Source organism: Petromyzon marinus, chromosome 55 (genome assembly GCF_048934315.1).
Source record: "Petromyzon marinus isolate PM22_M1 ecotype Great Lakes invasive population chromosome 55, UKy_Petmar_22M1.pri1.0, whole genome shotgun sequence".
Lineage (NCBI taxonomy): Eukaryota > Metazoa > Chordata > Hyperoartia > Petromyzontiformes > Petromyzontidae > Petromyzon > Petromyzon marinus.
The window spans coordinates 13728469-13747713 of record NC_133721.1 but is presented as its reverse complement, the minus strand read 5'-3'; the positions used below and the strand labels follow the sequence as shown (position 1 = coordinate 13747713).

Genomic DNA, 19245 nt, shown 5'->3' with positions numbered 1-19245 from the left:
CGGCCACTCTCACTCTTCACTGGCCTCTCTTTATGCGCTATGATGAAGTGGAGTCATTACCCACGACGTACGTGTACCTCATTAATGACTCTTCAGAATCCGTTCCGATGACACACGTACGTCATCGGAACAGAATTGGAGGATAAACTAAACTAAAATAATTTTATCGGTACACAAGGCGAGGCTCCCACAAGGCCATGCGGCAGAGCGTGTGGCACAGTTTGGCGCCAGCTATCGTACAGTCTGGTGGTCGTGTCGCTTTGGTTCTCTGCGGTGAGCACAACGTCTTCAAAAGCAGCGGCGCTACTCCTCTCTAAATAAGATTAACGCTCACCGGCGGTGAACGGGACACCCACCCTGCAACCTGCAGACGTCTGGGAACGGGTACGGGTTAAGATGTTTTCAAATTAACAACAACAACCGCCGTTCCCCACTAAGTGGCGGCGACGACTTTGTCACTCGAGTGTCCAACAATCCCACCACATACAAGAAAACACACAACGTCAACCGCCGTTCACAACTAAGCGGCGGCGACGTCACCACGGTGCTCGTGCCAGGCTAGGTGCACTTTAAGGCCACGTGAAGACTCGAATGCCCACTGGCAGGAGGTCACGGGACAGACCCAGGTGCCACGGGTCGACTGACCGTTGAAGCCAGTCAACCCGTGACACACACACAGCGGAGTTGTCACTGGCATGGAACGTGTCGAGGATTCGTCGGTAGCCGCGCCCGTGAACCCTGCCTACACGGCCGGTCACCTCCAGGTGACAGCGACCCCGGCCGCCATCCCCACCCGGGGCCGTCTGGGCACGTGCCGGCCGGGCCCGTGGCTGCGACACGGAACGCGGTTCCTCGCTCACCGTCTGAGTCGATGCTGTTGAGCGCCGTCGGCGGGATGATGGACACCTTGCACTGGCCCAGCGGGCACTTGCGGCTGTAATGCTCCCTGCAAGCGGAATGCACCTGTGGAAGAGGGCAGACGTACGCCCGACGCGTACGGGTGACGCGGACGACACTTACGGGTGACGAGGACGACACTTACGGGTGACGAGGACGACACTTACGGGTGACGTGGACGACACTTACGGGTGACGCGGACGACACTTACGGGTGACGCGGACGACACTTACGGGTGACGAGGACGACACGGGTGACGTGGACGACACTTACGGGTGACGAGGACGACACTTACGGGTGACGTGGACGACACTTACGGGTGACGAGGACGACACTTACGGGTGACGAGGACGACACTTACGGGTGACGAGGACGACACTTACGGGTGACGAGGACGACACTTACGGGTGACGTGGACGACACTTACGGGTGACGCGGACGACACTTACGGGTGACGCGGACGACACTTACGGGTGACGAGGACGACACGGGTGACGTGGACGACACTTACGGGTGACGAGGACGACACTTACGGGTGACGTGGACGACACTTACGGGTGACGAGGACGACACTTACGGGTGACGAGGACGACACTTACGGGTGACGTGGACGACACTTACGGGTGACGAGGACGACACTTACGGGTGACGAGGACGACACTTACGGGTGACACGGACGACACTTACGGGTGACGAGGACGACACTTACGGGTGACGAGGACGACACTTATGGGTGACACGGACGACACTTACGGGTGACGTGGACGACACTTACGGGTGACACGGACGACACTTACGGGTGACGTGGACGACACTTACGGGTGACGAGGACGACACTTACGGGTGACGAGGACGACACTTACGGGTGACGAGGACGACACTTACGGGTGACGTGGACGACACTTACGGGTGACGAGGACGACACTTACGGGTGACGAGGACGACACTTATGGGTGACGTGGACGACACTTACGGGTGACGTGGACGACACTTACGGGTGACGAGGACGACACTTACGGGTGACGAGGACGACACGGGTGACGTGGACGACACTTACGGGTGACGAGGACGACACGGGTGACGAGGACGACACTTACGGGTGACGAGGACGACACTTACGGGTGACGAGGACGACACTTACGGGTGACGTGGACGACACTTACGGGTGACGAGGACGACACTTACGGGTGACGAGGACGACACTTACGGGTGACGTGGACGACACTTACGGGTGACGTGGACGACACTTACGGGTGACGTGGACGACACTTACGGGTGACGCGGACGACACTTACGGGTGACGTGGACGACACTTACGGGTGACGAGGACGACACTTACGGGTGACGAGGACGACACTTACGGGTGACGAGGACGACACTTACGGGTGACGAGGACGACACGGGTGACGAGGACGACACTTACGGGTGACGTGGACGACACTTACGGGTGACGTGGACGACACTTACGGGTGACGAGGACGACACTTACGGGTGACGAGGACGACACTTACGGGTGACGAGGACGACATTTACGGGTGACGAGGACGACACGGGTGACGAGGACGACACTTACGGGTGACGTGGACGACACTTACGGGTGACGTGGACGACACTTACGGGTGACGAGGACGACACTTACGGGTGACGAGGACGACACTTACGGGTGACGAGGACGACACTTACGGGTGACGAGGACGACACGGGTGACGAGGACGACACTTACGGGTGACGTGGACGACACTTACGGGTGACGTGGACGACACTTACGGGTGACGTGGACGACACTTACGGGTGACGTGGACGACACTTACGGGTGACGTGGACGACACTTATGGGTGATGCAGCCAAAGGTCGTCAATGGGCAGGCTGATCGCCAGAAATGCCTCTAATGGGATTTTTCGATCCGCAAATCGTGACAGGAATCCCCGTACTGATTTGAAGAAGATTGACCCGGCACGATCACTGCTCAGTCACTCAGACACACGTGTTGAGAATATCACGGCACGGTCACCGCTCACTCACACAGACGAGGATGGGGGTGAGGGTGGGGGGGCGAGGGGGCTAGGGAGCGAGGGGGTAAGGGTGGGGGGGGGGTGAGGGTGGGGGGGCGAGGGGGCTAGGGGGCGAGGGGGTGAGGGTGGGGGGGGTGAGGGTGGGGGGGTGAGGGGCTAGGGAGCGAGGGGGTGAGGGGCGAGGGGGTGAGGGTGCTAGGGGGCTAGGGAGCGAGGGGGTGAGGGTGGAGGGGCGAGGGGGTGAGGGTGGGGGTGCTAGGGTGCTAGGGGGCTAGGGAGCGAGGGGGTGAGGGTGCTAGGGGGTTAGAGAGCGAGGGGGTGAGGGTGCTAGGGGGCGAGGGAGCGAGGGGGTGAGGGTGGAGGGGCGAGGGAGCGAGGGGGTGAGGGTACCATGGCTTTGCACCAGAGGCAGCGGCGGTCCTGCAGGCGCAGGACGCTGCCGCACGCCTTGTCGCACACCACGCAGCGCGCGCTCACCGGCAAGTTCCCCTCCAGCCACTGGTGCGCCATCGCCAGCTGCACCCACGACGACAACGACATTCGGACGACGTTCGGACGACGTTCGGACGACGCTCATAATGTGGCCGTAACGTCGCGAACGTCTCAGAGCGCAGGGAGGAAAACGAGAGGGAATGGCGGAGGGCCGAGTTCTGGCTCGCACGATCGCTTGCACGCCCACCCAGCCACTCTCTCGCACGATCGCTTCCACGCTCACCCAGCCACTCTCTCGCACGACCACTCGCACGCTCACTCAGCCACTCTCTCGCACGATCGCTTGCACGCCCACCCAGCCACTCTCTCGCACGATCGCTTCCACGCTCACCCAGCCACTCTCTCGCACGACCACTCGCACGCTCACCCAGCCACTCTCTCGCACGATCACTTCCACGCTCACCCAGCCACTCTCTCGAACGCTCATGCACTCGTCCACCACTTGATCACCCACGCACTCACCCACTCGCTCGCTCAACGGTTCGCTGACTCGCCCACCTCCCCGCTCGCTCACGACTCACTCTCTCACGCTCTCACCCCCTCACTCACTCAAGGGAAGGAGAGATGAGAAGAAGGATCAATGCAAGGAGCGTGATTGCACGCGAGTTGAAGAGGCAGGAGTTGAGTAGAGACTTGAAAGCAGAGAGGAGGGGGCGTAGTGCTAAAAGAAGACGGGGGACAACGTGATGATGATGATGATGATGTATGTTGAACTTCTTTTGCACCGTACGTAGCCAACCGTGATAATCAGAGGTGCAGGAGAAACGACAACAAACTAAACACACAAAAAATAAGTTATCAAGAAATGAGTTTGTCAATCTAGATGATTTAAACGTACGTAGCTCCAGTGGTTTCCTAATATCGGAAGGAAGAGCGTTCCAGACGGCCGCAGAAGCGCATCTGAAAGCGCCGCGCGATGCGGTGAAACGCCGCCTTTGTTCGATGGCCCAGCCAAAAGAGTGACCAGAGTTGGCGTGGAGTTTGTGGCGCTGCCCTCTACCACGTGACTTGATGATTAAAACAATTTGATTCGGATTTATAATACGCACAAAAGTCTCGCAGCGAGCCCCCTCAAACGAATCGGTGCCGTAAGGCATGGATAAGGGTTTCTGTGGCATCCCGAAAGCGGAAAAGGAATAGCCTGATCCACTGATGATGATGACGAGTGGAAATAGGATGATGACAGTGAAGATAACAATGATCATGGCAATGATGATGACAAAACTGAAGATGGCGATGATGGGGCTGATAATGATGACCATGATTATGATAATGCGAATCAAGACGAAGAAGATGATAACGATGAAGGTGATGATCAAATCAGTCAAAGGTGTCTTTCTTAGACAGAAAGACACCTTTGACATGGTGAACATGACATGACGAACATGACATGGTGAACATGACATGGTGAACATGACATGGCGAACATGACATGGTGAACATGGTGAACATGACATGACGAACATGACATGGTGAACATGACATGGTGAACATGACATGGTGAACATGACATGGCGAACATGACATGGTGAACATGACATGGTGAACATGACATGGTGAACATGACATGGTGAACATGACATGACGAACATGACATGGTGAACATGACATGACGAACATGACATGGTGAACATGGTGAACATGACATGACGAACATGACATGGTGAACATGACATGGTGAACATGACATGGTGAACATGACATGACGAACATGACATGGTGAACATGACATGACGAACATGACATGACATGGTGAACATGACATGGTGAACATGGTGAACATGACATGACGAACATGACATGGTGAACATGACATGGTGAACATGACATGGTGAACATGGTGAACATGACATGACGAACATGACATGGCGAACATGACATGGTGAACATGACATGGTGAACATGACATGACGAATATGACATGGTGAACATGGTGAACATGACATGGTGAACATGACATGACGAACATGACATGGTGAACATGACATGGTGAACATGACATGGTGAACATGACATGACGAACATGACATGACATGGTGAACATGACATGGTGAACATGGTGAACATGACATGACGAACATGACATGGTGAACATGACATGGTGAACATGACATGGTGAACATGACATGGTGAACATGGTGAACATGACATGACGAACATGACATGGTGAACATGACATGGTGAACATGACATGGTGAACATGACATGACGAACATGACATGGTGAACATGGTGAACATGACATGACGAACATGACATGGTGAACATGACATGGTGAACATGACATGACGAACATGATATGGTGAACATGGTGAACATGACATGACGAACATGACATGGTGAACATGACATGGCGAACATGACATGGTGAACATGAAATGGTGAACATGACATCACGAACATGACATGACATGGTGAACATGACATGGTGAACATGATATGACATGACGAACATGACATGACGAACATGACATGACGAACATGACATGGCGAACATGACATAGTGAACATGACATGGCGAACATGACATAGTGAACATGACATGACGAACATGACATAGTGAACATGACATGGTGAACATGACATGGTGAACATGACATCACGAACATGACATCACGAACATGACATGACATGGTGAACATGACATGACGAACATGACATGGTGAACATGACATGGTGAACATGACATGACATGGTGAACACAACGCGATGAATGACATGGTGAACATGACATGGTGAACATGACATGGTGAACATGACATGGTGAACATGACATGGTGAACATGACATGGTGAACATGACATGGTGAACATGACATGGTGAACATGACATGGTGAACATGACATGGTGAACATGACATGACGAACATGACATGGTGAACACAACGCGATGAATATGACACGACGAATGATATCGACGAGGATGCCAACGACCGCGATGTCAGCGATGTGTGGGGGAGGGTAGCGACGACCGCGATCGCGACGACGACGACAAAGACAACGGCGGCCACGAGGCCTACCCCGTCCTCGTCCTCGATGATGTCCTTGCCGACGGAGGCGAGCGTCGTCCACTTGCAGTTGCTGGTGGCGCGCACGGCGCAGCGCTTGTGGGCCTTGAACTTGCACACTGCAACGCACGCAAACCGCAGGACGACTCGGCGACGTTCGTGTAGTAGCTGCTACCACATATGTAGTAGTAGCTACCACACGTGTAGTAGCTACCACACGTGTAGTAGCTACCACACGTGTAGTAGCTACCACATGTAGTAGTAGCTACCACACGTGTAGTAGCTACCACACGTGTAGTAGCTACCACACGTGTAGTAGCTACCACATGTAGTAGTAGCTACCACACGTGTGGTAGCTACCACACGTGTAGTAGCTACCACACGTGTAGTAGCTACCACACGTGTAGTAGCTACCACACGTGTAGTAGCTACCACACGTGTAGTAGCTACCACACGTGTAGTAGCTACCGGCCCCGCACTTTCAAGGGCCCCGTGCTAAATGCCTTCAAGCTATCAATCCCGGTTCAGTGATCCTGCACTTGCTCTATTACTATAGTACTATACCGCCTTCAACTTTTACGAACGACTGGGTGTTTAAGCTTAGCGATTCGTCGTATTATCTGGCTGTATAGCGAATGAAAAAATACAATTACTTTACAATGCAAGTAAAAAAAAATTGTGTTTTAATATTTACGTGTTTAAAAAAAATATATATGTTCGGGTCCCTTTATAACGTATACTACAGGCCCCGCACTAGCTTAGCCCAGCACGGGCCACAGCGCCGGTGGGAACCGCACAAAAAGAGACGCCGGAGATGCTTCGGCCCCCCCTCCACACCTTCGCAGGAGAGGCCGTGCGACGTGACTCCGGACAGCGCCTCGCGGCACACGTTGCAGTAGGTGGGGCGCGCGTGCGTGCACGCGTACCAGTGATGAGCACCCGAGAAGTGGTCCATGCTGTAGTGCACTGCCTGTCGCGGGAGGGGGAGGAAGAGGGGGGGGGCAACGCGTGGACGGGGAGGGGACTTGTGCCTTTGTGTGTTGAACTTCTTTCGTACCGTACGTATCCCCCCCCCTCTCCCCCCAAGAGACCCACACAGAGACACATAGACGCACACAGAGACTAACAGACTCACAGAGAGACCCAGACTCACACAGAGGCCCACAGACTCACACAGAGACCCACAGATTCACACAGAGACACATAGACCCACACAGAGACTAACAGACTCACACAGAGACCCAGACTCACACAGAGGCCCACAGACTCACACAGAGACACATAAACCCACACAGAGACTAACAGACTCACACAGAGACCCAGACTCACACAGAGGCCCACAGACTCACACAGAGACCCACAGATTCACACAGAGACACATAGACCCACACAGAGACTAACAGACTCACACAGAGGCCCAGACTCACACAGATGCCCACAGACTCACACAGAGACCCACAGATTCACACAGAGACACATAGACCCACACAGAGACTAACAGACTCACACAGAGACCCAGACTCACACAGAGGCCCACAGACTCACACAGAGACCCACAGATTCACACAGAGACACATAGACCCACACAGAGACTAACAAACTCACACAGAGGCCCAGACTCACACAGATGCCCACAGACTCACACAGAGACCCACAGATTCACACAGAGACACATAGACCCACACAGAGACCAAGAGACTCACACAGAGACCCAGACTCACACAGATACCCAGACTCACACAGAGAGCCAGATTCACACAGAGACCCAAAGACCCACACAGAGACCCACAGACTCACACAGAGACCCAGACTCACACAGAGGCCCACAGACTCACACAGAGACCAAGAGACTCACACAGAGACCCAGACTCACACAGAGACCCACAGACTCACACAGAGTCCAACAAACTCACACAGAGACCCAGACTCACACAGAGACCAAGAGACTCACACAGAGACCCAGACTCACACAGAGACCCAGACTCACACAGAGACCCAAAGACCGACACAGAGACCCACAGATTCACACAGAGACCAAAAAACTCACACAGAGACCAACAGACTCACACAGAGGCCCACAGACTCACACAGAGACCAACAGACTCACACAGAGACCCAGACTCACACAGAGATCCAGACTCACACAGAGACCCAGACCCACACAAAGACCCACAGACTCACTCAGAGACCAACAGACTCACACAGAGGCCCAGACTCACACAGAGACCCACAGACGCACACAGAGACCCACAGACGCACACAGAGACCCACAGACGCACACAGAGACCCACAGACGCACACAGAGACCGCTAGACTCTCTTGTTCCCAGTTCATGTTTCAGGCTCAAGTCCTTCCTTTGCCCATGACTGGCTGCCTCTATCATAAAAATAAACGAGCCCACTGTTTGTTTACAACGTCTTGGGTTGCGCTCACATTTAGATGCCGTATAAACCCGCAGGTGTTGTAATATTATCCCCCCGTAATCTGCCTGCAGAGGAATAACTAAATGGGCCGAGTGTCTGGTTTTGTGTGCGCCTTTCCCGATTGGTCAGGCATCAGGTGTTTCCGTCTGCGGCCGAGCCACCTTCACCTTGTCCCGTGATGACCTGAGACCCAAGTTCGATCCCACCACCTCCACCCACTCCCCACCATTGACTCGTCCAGCCAAGCAGCAGTATGCTGTGGCTCTGGGTCAGCTTGGAAGCCGACTCCGCTCCGGGTGTTTCCAGCCAAAATAATAAATCACATGCAGCCTCGCGGGAGACACTTGGCTGCCATAGCAGATCTATTTGAAGTCTTCTCCAGTTGTATAAAATTATTATTCTCGTCGTCGTTGTCGTCGTCCCGATTGCGCTATCGGCGTCACGTCGTCGCGAGATGGAGATTGCGAAGCCGCGGAAATCTCGCGCACGGCAGCCGCGGCCCTCTTGTGTTGGGAGAACTGCCCGCAGAAGTGGCTCTCGCAGAGCTACCTCCGAGATCCCTTCAAGTGACCGTTGGTCCTGTCAGAGGCATTTTACATAAATTTGGATCAGAGAGGTGGGGGGTGGCAGCCCCCTCCCTGCCCCGACTCGCTCTGCCACGTGAGAGAGACTAAGCCCGAGTTTCACATTCTCAGAGATGGAATTTAGCCAAATTAAGCGCAAACCCAAATTGGATGCCATTGTTTGTTGTTGCTGCTGTAAAGGCATCGGTGACCGGACTGAGGCCATCAACTCGCTACGTTTGAGAACCCGGTGCCTGGTATGCAGCAGGAGGTCGTGGGTTCGATCGCTACCCTGACGCCTGCTGCTGTATATTCGGAGTGTACATATCTCTTTCCCCGTGGTCGTGTGGATTCTTTTTCAGGTCCTCTGTTTTTTTCCCCCTCCGCATTTAGAATGAGCATCACGCGTTTCGAGTATTTGGCTGCTATAAATGTCCACATTATAATTAGCCACTTTGTTGAGCTTCCATTTGCGACCAAGTCGCTTCTGAAAACGAGCTACGCAGCTCAGTGGGTCTTCCCTGGTAAAATAAAAAAGTAGTTGGTTTAAGTAGTCTTTAGTTTAACCGGGGACCGGTGGCTGATACCCGGATTGAAACGCAGGCCAGTGCCGGATGATCCTCGTAGCAGCACAAGTAGCTACAAATGCAGCTACGGGCCCCGCACTTTCAAGGGCCCCGCGCTAAACGCTTGCAAGCTATCAATTCCGGTTCAGTGATTCTGCACTTGCTCTATTACTATAGTACTATACCGCCTTCAACTTTTACGAACGACCGGGTGTTTAAGGTCAGCGATTTGTCGTATTATCTGGCTGTATAACAAATGAAAAAATACAATTACTTTACTATGCAAATTAAACATTCGTGGGTTGTTTTTAAATTTAGGGCCCCTTTCTAACAGACGCTGCAGGCCCCACACTTGCTTCATCCGGCACTGTCCCAGGCTCTCGGTGTCCCTGACCTCTGAGAGCCACGTCCTCCCGTGACGCTCTCATTCACCGATCGCCGCGGTCGTTTGTCGGTCTGCAATGAAAAAAAAAGTCTCCCCCGACGCGGATATCGCTGCCGAGCTGACCTGGCGCGACCTCGCGGACACCGCAGCTGGCTGGGGGTAGCGGGGTGCATTTGATGTGGACTGTGCCAACTCTCACGCTGGGGGGGGGGGGAGAAGTGGTTTGACCCGGTGGACCCAGTGTCCTCGCCGGCCCACCCATTGCCTTGCTGACCTGAAAGGGCTCGGTGCTCTGCACCGACTTGAGAGCGGCGATCCAATCTTCCATCTCCTTGCGGCTGTCAGCGCAGAGGATGAGCCTCCGGAACGGGGTGATTATCTGAAGACAAAGAGATAAAGATCCTGATCCCTCCCCCACCGCCAGGTAGCCTTTGTAGAAGCCTCTCCACATGATGCGCACACAGATCCCCCCATCCCACTCCACCCCATGTGTAGCCGCTGTCGGGGCGAGTGCCGTAAGCGAGCGCCTATCAGGGCCGGCACGAAGCTAGGGGCTTGATGAGCGCCGCCTTTGTCTCTCGAGTGAAAAATGTTTGTGCACACCACCACCACCACCGCACCAGGTACACATTTTGAGGCTGAGTCAACCGAGGGGGAGGCTCAGGACCGGTTCAGAGATCGTCGCTGGTGTTGGCCATAAGCAGGAGTCGAACTCGGTTCGCCGGTTCAGTAGCGCGGCTCGCTAACCACCGCGCCACCGCTCCCCACGTACACAACGAAGATCTCACGTGAAGCCTCGACAGACTGTCGGGGCAAGCGCTGATAGCGAGTAGCACCTGTGTAGGCCGGCACGGCATACGAAGGGGTGGGTGGCCAGCACTACGCCCGTACACGTGCACACACACACACAGACGCACGCGCAGCTGGCGTGCACAAACGCACATCATCAGAGCCTCCAGATTGCTCTTGATGAGTCACAGAGACAGCGCAGATCGACCCCCCCCCCTTCCGCCCCCCATGGGAGGGGGGGGCAGAGGCAGAGGGGCAGCTGCTCCTGCCAGTGGCATTTTAAATCAATTTGGAACACGTAGGAGGAGAAGAGATGGTGCCTCTGCGGTAGGCAGGGGAGAAGGGGAGTTCTTGGGAGACTGGAGTCTGGAGAGGAGGGGGAAGAGGAGAGGGATGGGTTGAGAGAGTTTCAGTCCTCTGGGACACCACCGCCGCACGCGCACTGCAAAGCGGATGAGATTGCATCGATGTTGATTTATTTATTGATCATTAGAGGGGGAGGGCTATCAGATATTTCATTGCGTGGCGTTTACAACCTCGCCCTCGCCCCTGACTGCGACGTGTTCCGAGGCACACGATCGGGCTGACGGTTCGGCCTGATCCATAACGTGCTCAACCACCAGTACCAGCAGCACCACCACCACACTGCAGGTCACAACACAATACACTCCCTGGCTCACCCACTCACTCACCCACCCACTCACTCAACCACTCACTCACCCACTCATTCAGCCACCCACTCACTCACCCACCCACTCACCCAGCTACTCATTCACTCACTCACCCACTCACTCACCCACCCACACACTCACTTTCTCATCCACCCACTCACTCACCCACTCACCAAGCCACCCACTCACTCACCCACCCACTCACCCACTCATCCACCCACTCATCCACCCACCCATCCATTCACTCACCCACCCACCCATTCACCCACTCCAGGCCACTTTGAAAACCTTTCTCCCATCGCCGCCCAGTGTCCCCGAGCTCCCACCACAACCTTGCGCGCTCTATTCGACTCTTATCGATCGCAACTTCGTAATCGGCTTTAGGCTCAGGCCGCGTCGTGATCTGCCCGAATTTGTGTCGTGACCTGGCCAAAACCTCCACCACTCGACGCAGCAAAAAAAAAGCGGAACTTCCGCAACAACATTTAACAATCAGATTAACGACGTTTCATTTTAAACCGTCTTATTTTATATTTAAAGAGCACCTTTATCCAAGGGGCTTAACGTAGTTAAAAGAAACGATTTAGATGACAGTGGTGGTCTAGGGCCGAGGAATGAGTGGCCGCGATTCGTTGCCCTTCTCCCCGCACCTCCGACGAACACGGCTGGCGACGTACGGCGTGAAAGAAGTTCACGGTACGCGCTCGCACACCGGGGATCACGAAGGGGTAGCGGAGGGATGGCAAGGAGCGGAGGAGCGAGCGGAGCGAAGAGAATGGGAACGGAACCACAGCGATCCACGCCAATATACAGCCACGTGGCCTGTGACGCGCGTCGCGACGTCGTGAATTCCGGTCGCGACGCTTGTTGCTGACCACTCGGCGTTTGGGCCCTTTGGGCGCTGTTGCTCAGCCACTGCGGCTGAGCAACAGCCCGCACCCCCCCCCCGCCACCCGCGAGGTTGAGCGAGTCGCGCTGTGGGAAGGAGCTGCGGCTCGCAGAGCTCCCAGCGCCGCTCTGCCGCTGAGCGCGCGAGTGTTTGCTTTGGAGGAGCGTCGGCGAGGACGTTGGAGCACTCCGTTCCGGACACCCCGAGCTCCAGTCCACGTCTTTGCCACTCACCGTCGGTGGTGAGCGACGACCGGCGCGGCGAAGTACGGCCAAACACTTCTGCGGCCGTCTGGAACGCGCCTTCCTTTCGCTGTTAGAAAGCCACCGGATGCACGCACTTTGACATCATCTAGGTTGAAAAGTAATTTCTTTGGAACTGTTCAACATACGTAAGTACGCACAGACAGCCCTGACCTCTGACACGGCATGCCGGGGCCTTCATCCAGCAGTGGATTCACAATGGACTGCCCCTTAGATTGTCATCATCATCATTATGATTGTTATGGATGTACGTAAGCGAGAAATGGAATTGATCCGGCTGACGTTCACCGAGGAGACGGAGCTCTGAGATCGATGGACGTGACGTTGTCGTGCGCGGATCGTTTTTGAATCGCAGGATCGTGAGACGTGGCGCTGGCTTGGGTAGGAGGCCTTCATCCAGCAGTGGATTGACCATGGCTGACGATGATGACTATTTATATATCCGATGTTACTATATTTCGGTGCTCACACATTTTGAAATTGTATTTAAAAGTGTTTTTTAAAAATATATGGTTAATGAAACAGATTTACGGAGGATATTTCGTCTCAGAGTCGGCAGCACAGTCTCGCGCGCGCTCCATTAAGGGCGGCGGTAATTGCGTAATTTATTATGCGATTGTACGAAACACCGACACAGATTTCGGTAAGAGTAATTTGACGAATGAATAATCTCAGATATCTTAGAGGCACATTCACATTGACACTCGTTTTCAATCACGTGGTTAGCAAATGTCAGGGGCTACGCTTGCAATTTGACGCGGCCAAAACGGCTCACGGTGAACAACCACTCCCTGATGGAGGTTGTTTTTCTTGGGTTAGATCACATGTGTCGTTAAACCCGCCACCACCCGACACAGCCAATTAGCAAGGTTTGTGTTACTAGCACAGCACCCTGGTGTGTTGGAGAGCAAATCGACAACATTTACAATCGCTCCCTGTTCAACGCGAAGGACTCTCTCGCGACGAATTTCCTCCATAATACACGGTTGCTTTTGGGGTTAGATCACGTAAATAGAACCCAACACCCCCCCCCCCCCTAAGTAATGTTTCATGCAGTCAGGAGTGGAAACCACTCCCTGACTGCATGAAACATTACTTTGACAGGAGCCCGAGAATGTAGTGCCCCCACCGTCACCATATAGACTTTGCCAGCCTAGTGGGGCAAGGTGCCGTGAGTGGGCATCTATGAAAGCCGGCACGGCACACGAGGGGGTGGGTGGCCACCAGCATCGCGCCAGGCACTCGCTTAAGGCTGAGTTGACCCAAGGGGAGGCCCTAGGACCGGTTCAGATATTCATCGCCGACGTTGGCCGTGAGCGGGAATCGAACTCGGGTCCGCCAGGTTCGCAGCGCAGCTGCCAAGCGCTACGTCGCCACTATCACACTACACAAAGACAAAGATCTCCCGTGTAGCCTGCACGAGGCTGTTGGAGCAAGTTCTGTTTGCGAGCAGCACCTATGAAGGCCGGCACGGCACATGACGAGGGGGTGGTTGGCCAGCAACACGCTCGACCGCCTTTGTCTCCCCAGTGGCGATGTTTCTTACACACCGCACCGGGCGCTCACTTGAGGCTGAGTCGACCTAGGCGAGGTCCAGGACCGGTTCAGGTAATCGTCACTGACGTTGACCGTGAGCGGGAATCGAACTCGGGATCGCCGGGTTCGTAGCGCAGCGCGCAACCCGCTACACTACCGCAACCCCACTATAACACACAAAGACAAAGAGCTCCCGTATAGCCTGAACGGACTTGTGGGGCAAGTGCTGTTAGCGAGCACCTTGCCCCACTAGACGCACACGCGTTCGTGTGAATAACAATTTACGCACGACATTAAAAATAGCCACGCTGACAGCGCAAGGCACGAGTGCATCCACTAACAACTAAAACGGGGGAATAAAACGTCTCAAGCGGTTCCGTGAGTACAACAAACAAAACTCAATGGAGCTTACCCCACTCCCCCTTGGCACGCCGTCTCTCACCCCCCCCACCTCCCCTGAAATCATGGGGCTCCTGCACAACCGAACAACGCGCTTATCAAGAGAAACAAACCACGGGCCATCTCCTCAGATGCCCTGCAGCACCACAACGCCCTCCTCAAGATGTGTCAAATGACAACGCGGCAAGCGGCGTGGCCTGTGCAGAAGATCGCGAAGCGACTCGACGAGGTGGACGAGGTGGACGAGGTGGACGGGAGGGGACGAGGAAGAGGCATCCCCCCCACCCAGCAGCCCCTCGGCTCGACTCGCGCGCGACAGAGCGAGCCACGGGCTCGCAGCCAGAAGGGAGGAAGGGCCGTGAACAGTCGCACGCAGCGCTCAAGATAAGCCTCTGAGTTGAGCTGTGCGACACCTCCACTCCCTCCACTCCCTCCACTGCCTCCCTCCCCTCCTGACGCTCCGTGCCGCGAGCCACGGAACCTGCCCAGCACGAGTTCGAGTCCCGGCCCCAGAGCCGCGCGCGTCTCGGTGACCCCCTCCTCCACCGCTTCCGACATGGACAACAACAACAATAACAACAACAATAACAACAACAAGAACAACAATAACAACAAGAACAAGAACCACAAAGCCACCTCTCGCTTGGCGAGACGGTGGGCGAGAGAGCGCTTGAGAAGACGGCTGATGACCGGCCTCGCGGTCTGTGGGACACGCGGCGGGATCTGAGCAATGAGGACGATCGCAGGCGAGGCGCAGGTCAACAGGTGAGCACAGGTGAGCACAAGGTGAGCACAAGGTGAGCACAGGTGAGCACAAGGTGAGCACAGGTGAGCACAAGGTGAGCACAGGTGAGCACAAGGTGAGCACAAGGTGAGCACAGGTGAGCACAAGGTGAGCACAGGTGAGCACAAGGTGAGCACAAGGTGAGCACAGGTGAGCACAAGTGAGCACAAGGTGAGCACAGGTGAGCACAAGGTGAGCACAGGTGAGTGCAGGTGAGCACAAGGTGAGTGCAGGTGAGCACAAGGTGAGCACAAGGTGAGCACAGGTGAGCACAAGGTGAGTACAGGTGAGCACAAGGTGAGCACAGGTGAGTGCAGGTGAGCACAAGGTGAGTGCAGGTGAGCACAAGGTGAGCACAAGGTGAGCACAGGTGAGCACAAGGTGAGTACAGGTGAGCACAAGGTGAGCACAGGTGAGCACAGGTGAGCACAAGGTGAGCACAGGTGAGCACAAGGTGAGCACAGGTGAGTGCAGGTGAGCACAAGGTGAGCACAAGGTGAGCACAGGTGAGCACAAGGTGAGCGCAGGTGAGCACAAGGTGAGAGCAGGTGAGCACAAGGTGAGCGCAGGCGTTTCACCCGCGAGTCGGTCCCGTCACAACGCGACCTCCCCGTGGCACAGAGGCACAGAGCGAGCACGCGGACCGCCCTTGGGTCGAGACGGCTGACGGCGGAGCGAGGCGGGCAGGCGGCGTCCTGCGGGTCACCTGCGGGCTCGCAACGCGAGAGCCGTGGTGGTGAGGCGAGGGGCGAGCTAGCGAGGGGGCGAGCTAGCGAGGGGGCTGTGCTCACGCACCAGAGGCGGCAGCCCTCGCCTGGACAGCGGCAATTCACCCGCGCGCGGGGCTCTCTCTCAATGAGCCCGACGCCCGCGCACTGCAGCACCCCCCCCCTGCCCACACCTCGCTCCGTGGTGGGGGGTAGGGGGTGGGTCCGGAAAGGGTGAATGGTTTGTGGGTGTGTGTGTTTGTGTGTGTGTTTGTGTGTGTGTGTGTTTGTGTGTGTGTTTGTGTGTGTTTGTGGGTGTGTGTTTGTGGGTGTGTGTTTGGGTGTTTGTTTGTGTGTTTGTGTGTGTGTTTGTGTGTGTTTGTGGGTGTGTGTGTTTGTGTGTGTGTGTTTGTGTGTGTGTGGGTGTGTGTTTGTGTGTGTGCGCGTTTGTGGGTGTGTGTTTGTGTGTGTTTGTGTGTGTGTGTGTTTGTGTGTATGCATGTGTTTGTGTGTATGTGTTTGTGTGTGTGTTTATGTGTGTGTGTGTTTGTGGGTGTGTGTTTGTGTGTTTGTGGGTGTGTGTGTTTGTGGGTGTGTGTTTGTGGGTGTGTTTGTGTGTGTTTGAGGGTGTGTGTTTGTGTGTGTGTTTGTGGGTGTGTGTCTGAGTGTGTGCCTGAGTGTGTGCCTGAGTGTGTGTCTCAATGTGTGTCTGAGTGTGTCTGAGTGTGTGTCTGAATGTGTGTCTGGGTGTGTGTCTGAGTGTGTGCCTGAGTGTGTGTCTGAGTGTGTGTCTGAGTGTGTGCCTGAGTGTGTGCCTGAGTGTGTGTCTGAGTGTGTGTCTGGGTGTGTGTCTGAGTGTGTGTCCGAGTGTGTGCCTGGGTGTGTGTCTGAGTGTGTGTCTGAGTGTGTGCCTGGGTGTGTGTCTGAGTGTGTGCCTGAGTGTGTGTCTGAGTGTGTGTCTGAATGTGTGTCTGGGTGTGTGTCTGAGTGTGTGCCTGAGTGTGTGCTTGAGTGTGTGTCTGAGTGTGTGTCTGGGTGTGTGTCTGAGTGTGTGCCTGAGTGTGTGCCTGAGTGTGTGTCTGAGTGTGTGTCTGGGTGTGTGTCTGAGTGTGTGTCCGAGTGTGTGCCTGGGTGTGTGTCTGAGTGTGTGTCTGAGTGTGTGCCTGGGTGTGTGTCTGAGTGTGTGCCTGAGTGTGTGTCTGAGTGTGTGTCTGAGTGTGTGCCTGAATGTGTGTCTGAGTGTGTGGCTGAGTGTGTGGCTGAGTGTGTGTCTGAGTGTGTGCCTGAGTGTGTGCCTGAGTGTGTGTCTGAGTGTGTGCCTGAGTGTGTGCCTGGGTGTCTGCCTGGGTGTGTGTCTGAGTGTGTGCCTGAGTGTGTGCCTGAGTGTGTGCCTGAGTGTGTGTCTGAGTGTGTGTCTGAGTGTGTGCCTGAGTGTGTGTCTGAGTGTGTGTCTGAGTGTGTGCCTGAATGTGTGTCTGAGTGTGTGCCTGGGTGTGTGTCTGAGTGTGTGTCTGAGTGTGTGTCTGAGTGTGTGTCTGAGTATGTGCCTGAATGTGTGTCTGAGTGTGTGTCTGAGTGTTTGCCTGAGTGTGTGTCTAAGTGTGTGTCTGAGTGTGTGTCTGAATGTGTGTCTGAATGTGTGTCTGAGTGTGTGTCTGAGTGTGTGCCTGAATGTGTGTCTGAGTGTGTGTCTGAGTGTGTGCCTGAGTGTGTGTCTAAGTGTGTGTCTTAGTGTGTGTCTGAATGTGTGCCTGAGTGTGTGTCTGAGTGTGTGTCTGGGTGTGTGTCTGAGTGTTTGCCTGAGTGTGTGCCTGAGTGTGTGTCTGAGTGTGTGCCTGAGTGTGTGTCTGAGTGTGTGCCTGAGTGTGTGTCTGAGTGTGTGCCTGAGTGTTTGTCTGAGTGTGTGTCTGAGTGTGTGCCTGGGTGTGTGTCTGAGTGTGTGTCTGAGTGTGTGCCTGAGTGTGTGTCTGAGTGTGTGCCTGAGTGTGTGTCTGAGTGTGTTTCTGAGTGTGTGTCTGAGTGTGTGTCTCGTTGCTCACCACGCACTCCGGACACCTGAGTTGAACATCAGCGGAGGGTGGCGTCTGAACCACTCCCGGAGCCTACACCGAGTCGTTTGGCTCAAACTTTCTATTTATTTTTCATTCGACCCAGGTGTGAGGCCCACACCGAGGCTGCGTGGCTCCCTTTGTCAGAAGCCACCTGATCACAAAATTATCGAGCAGCCAAACACTAAAAACGCGTGATGTTGGTGATTCTAAATGTGGAAGGGGGAAACCGGAGGACCCGAAGAAAAATCCACGCGACTACGGGGGGAGAGACACGCAGACTCCAAATATACAGCAGCAGCAGCAGGCGTTAGGATCAGGATGGAACCCACGACCTCCTGTACACCAAACGAGGGAGTTAGCGTCTCCTAGCCACCGTGGCACCCCTAGCGAAGGCGGCCGGGCGTGTCGCTGACCACACCGCCCCAGCCTTAAGGAACAAATAGGCGCGTGGCACCAGCGGTGAATGGACGGACAAACGGGGGATCTGTGTGTGTGTGGGTCTGTGGGGGGGGGTCTGTGTGTGTGTGGGTCTGTGGGGGGGGGGGGGGGGGGTCTGTGTGTGGGTCTGTGTGTGTGTGGGTCTGTGGGGGGGGGGGGATCTGTGTGTGTGTGTGGGGGGGAGATCTGTGTGTGAATCTGTGTGTGTGTGGATCTGTGTGTGTGTTGATCTGTGTGTGTGTTGATCTGTGTGTGTGTGAATCTGTGTGTGTGTGAATCTGTGTGTGCGTGGTTCTGTGTGTGTGTGTTGATCTGTGTGTGTGTGAATCTGTGTGTGTGTGAATCTGTGTGTGTGTTGATCTGTGTGTGTGTGT

General features: G+C 55.0%; 1 protein-coding gene across 7 annotated transcripts in view; it reads right to left on the bottom strand.

The window, feature by feature from the left end:
- Positions 1-19245, bottom strand: part of LOC116954547 (diacylglycerol kinase delta-like) — a 118830-nt gene that overhangs the window by 39348 nt on the left and 60237 nt on the right. For 5 of the 7 annotated variants that reach the window (XM_076052392.1, XM_076052390.1, XM_032975139.2 and 2 more), the window contains 5 exons: positions 10619-10723; positions 7245-7377; positions 6420-6526; positions 3300-3425; positions 861-963 (listed from right to left, as the gene is read on the bottom strand). In XM_076052392.1, the coding sequence (XP_075908507.1) occupies positions 861-963; positions 3300-3425; positions 6420-6526; positions 7245-7377; positions 10619-10723 (574 nt within the window). Of the gene's footprint in view, positions 1-860; positions 964-3299; positions 3426-6419; positions 6527-7244; positions 7378-10618; positions 10724-16253; positions 16987-19245 lie in introns of those variants that run through there. The other 2 variants (XR_012929661.1, XM_076052389.1) reach the window with 1 other exon arrangement.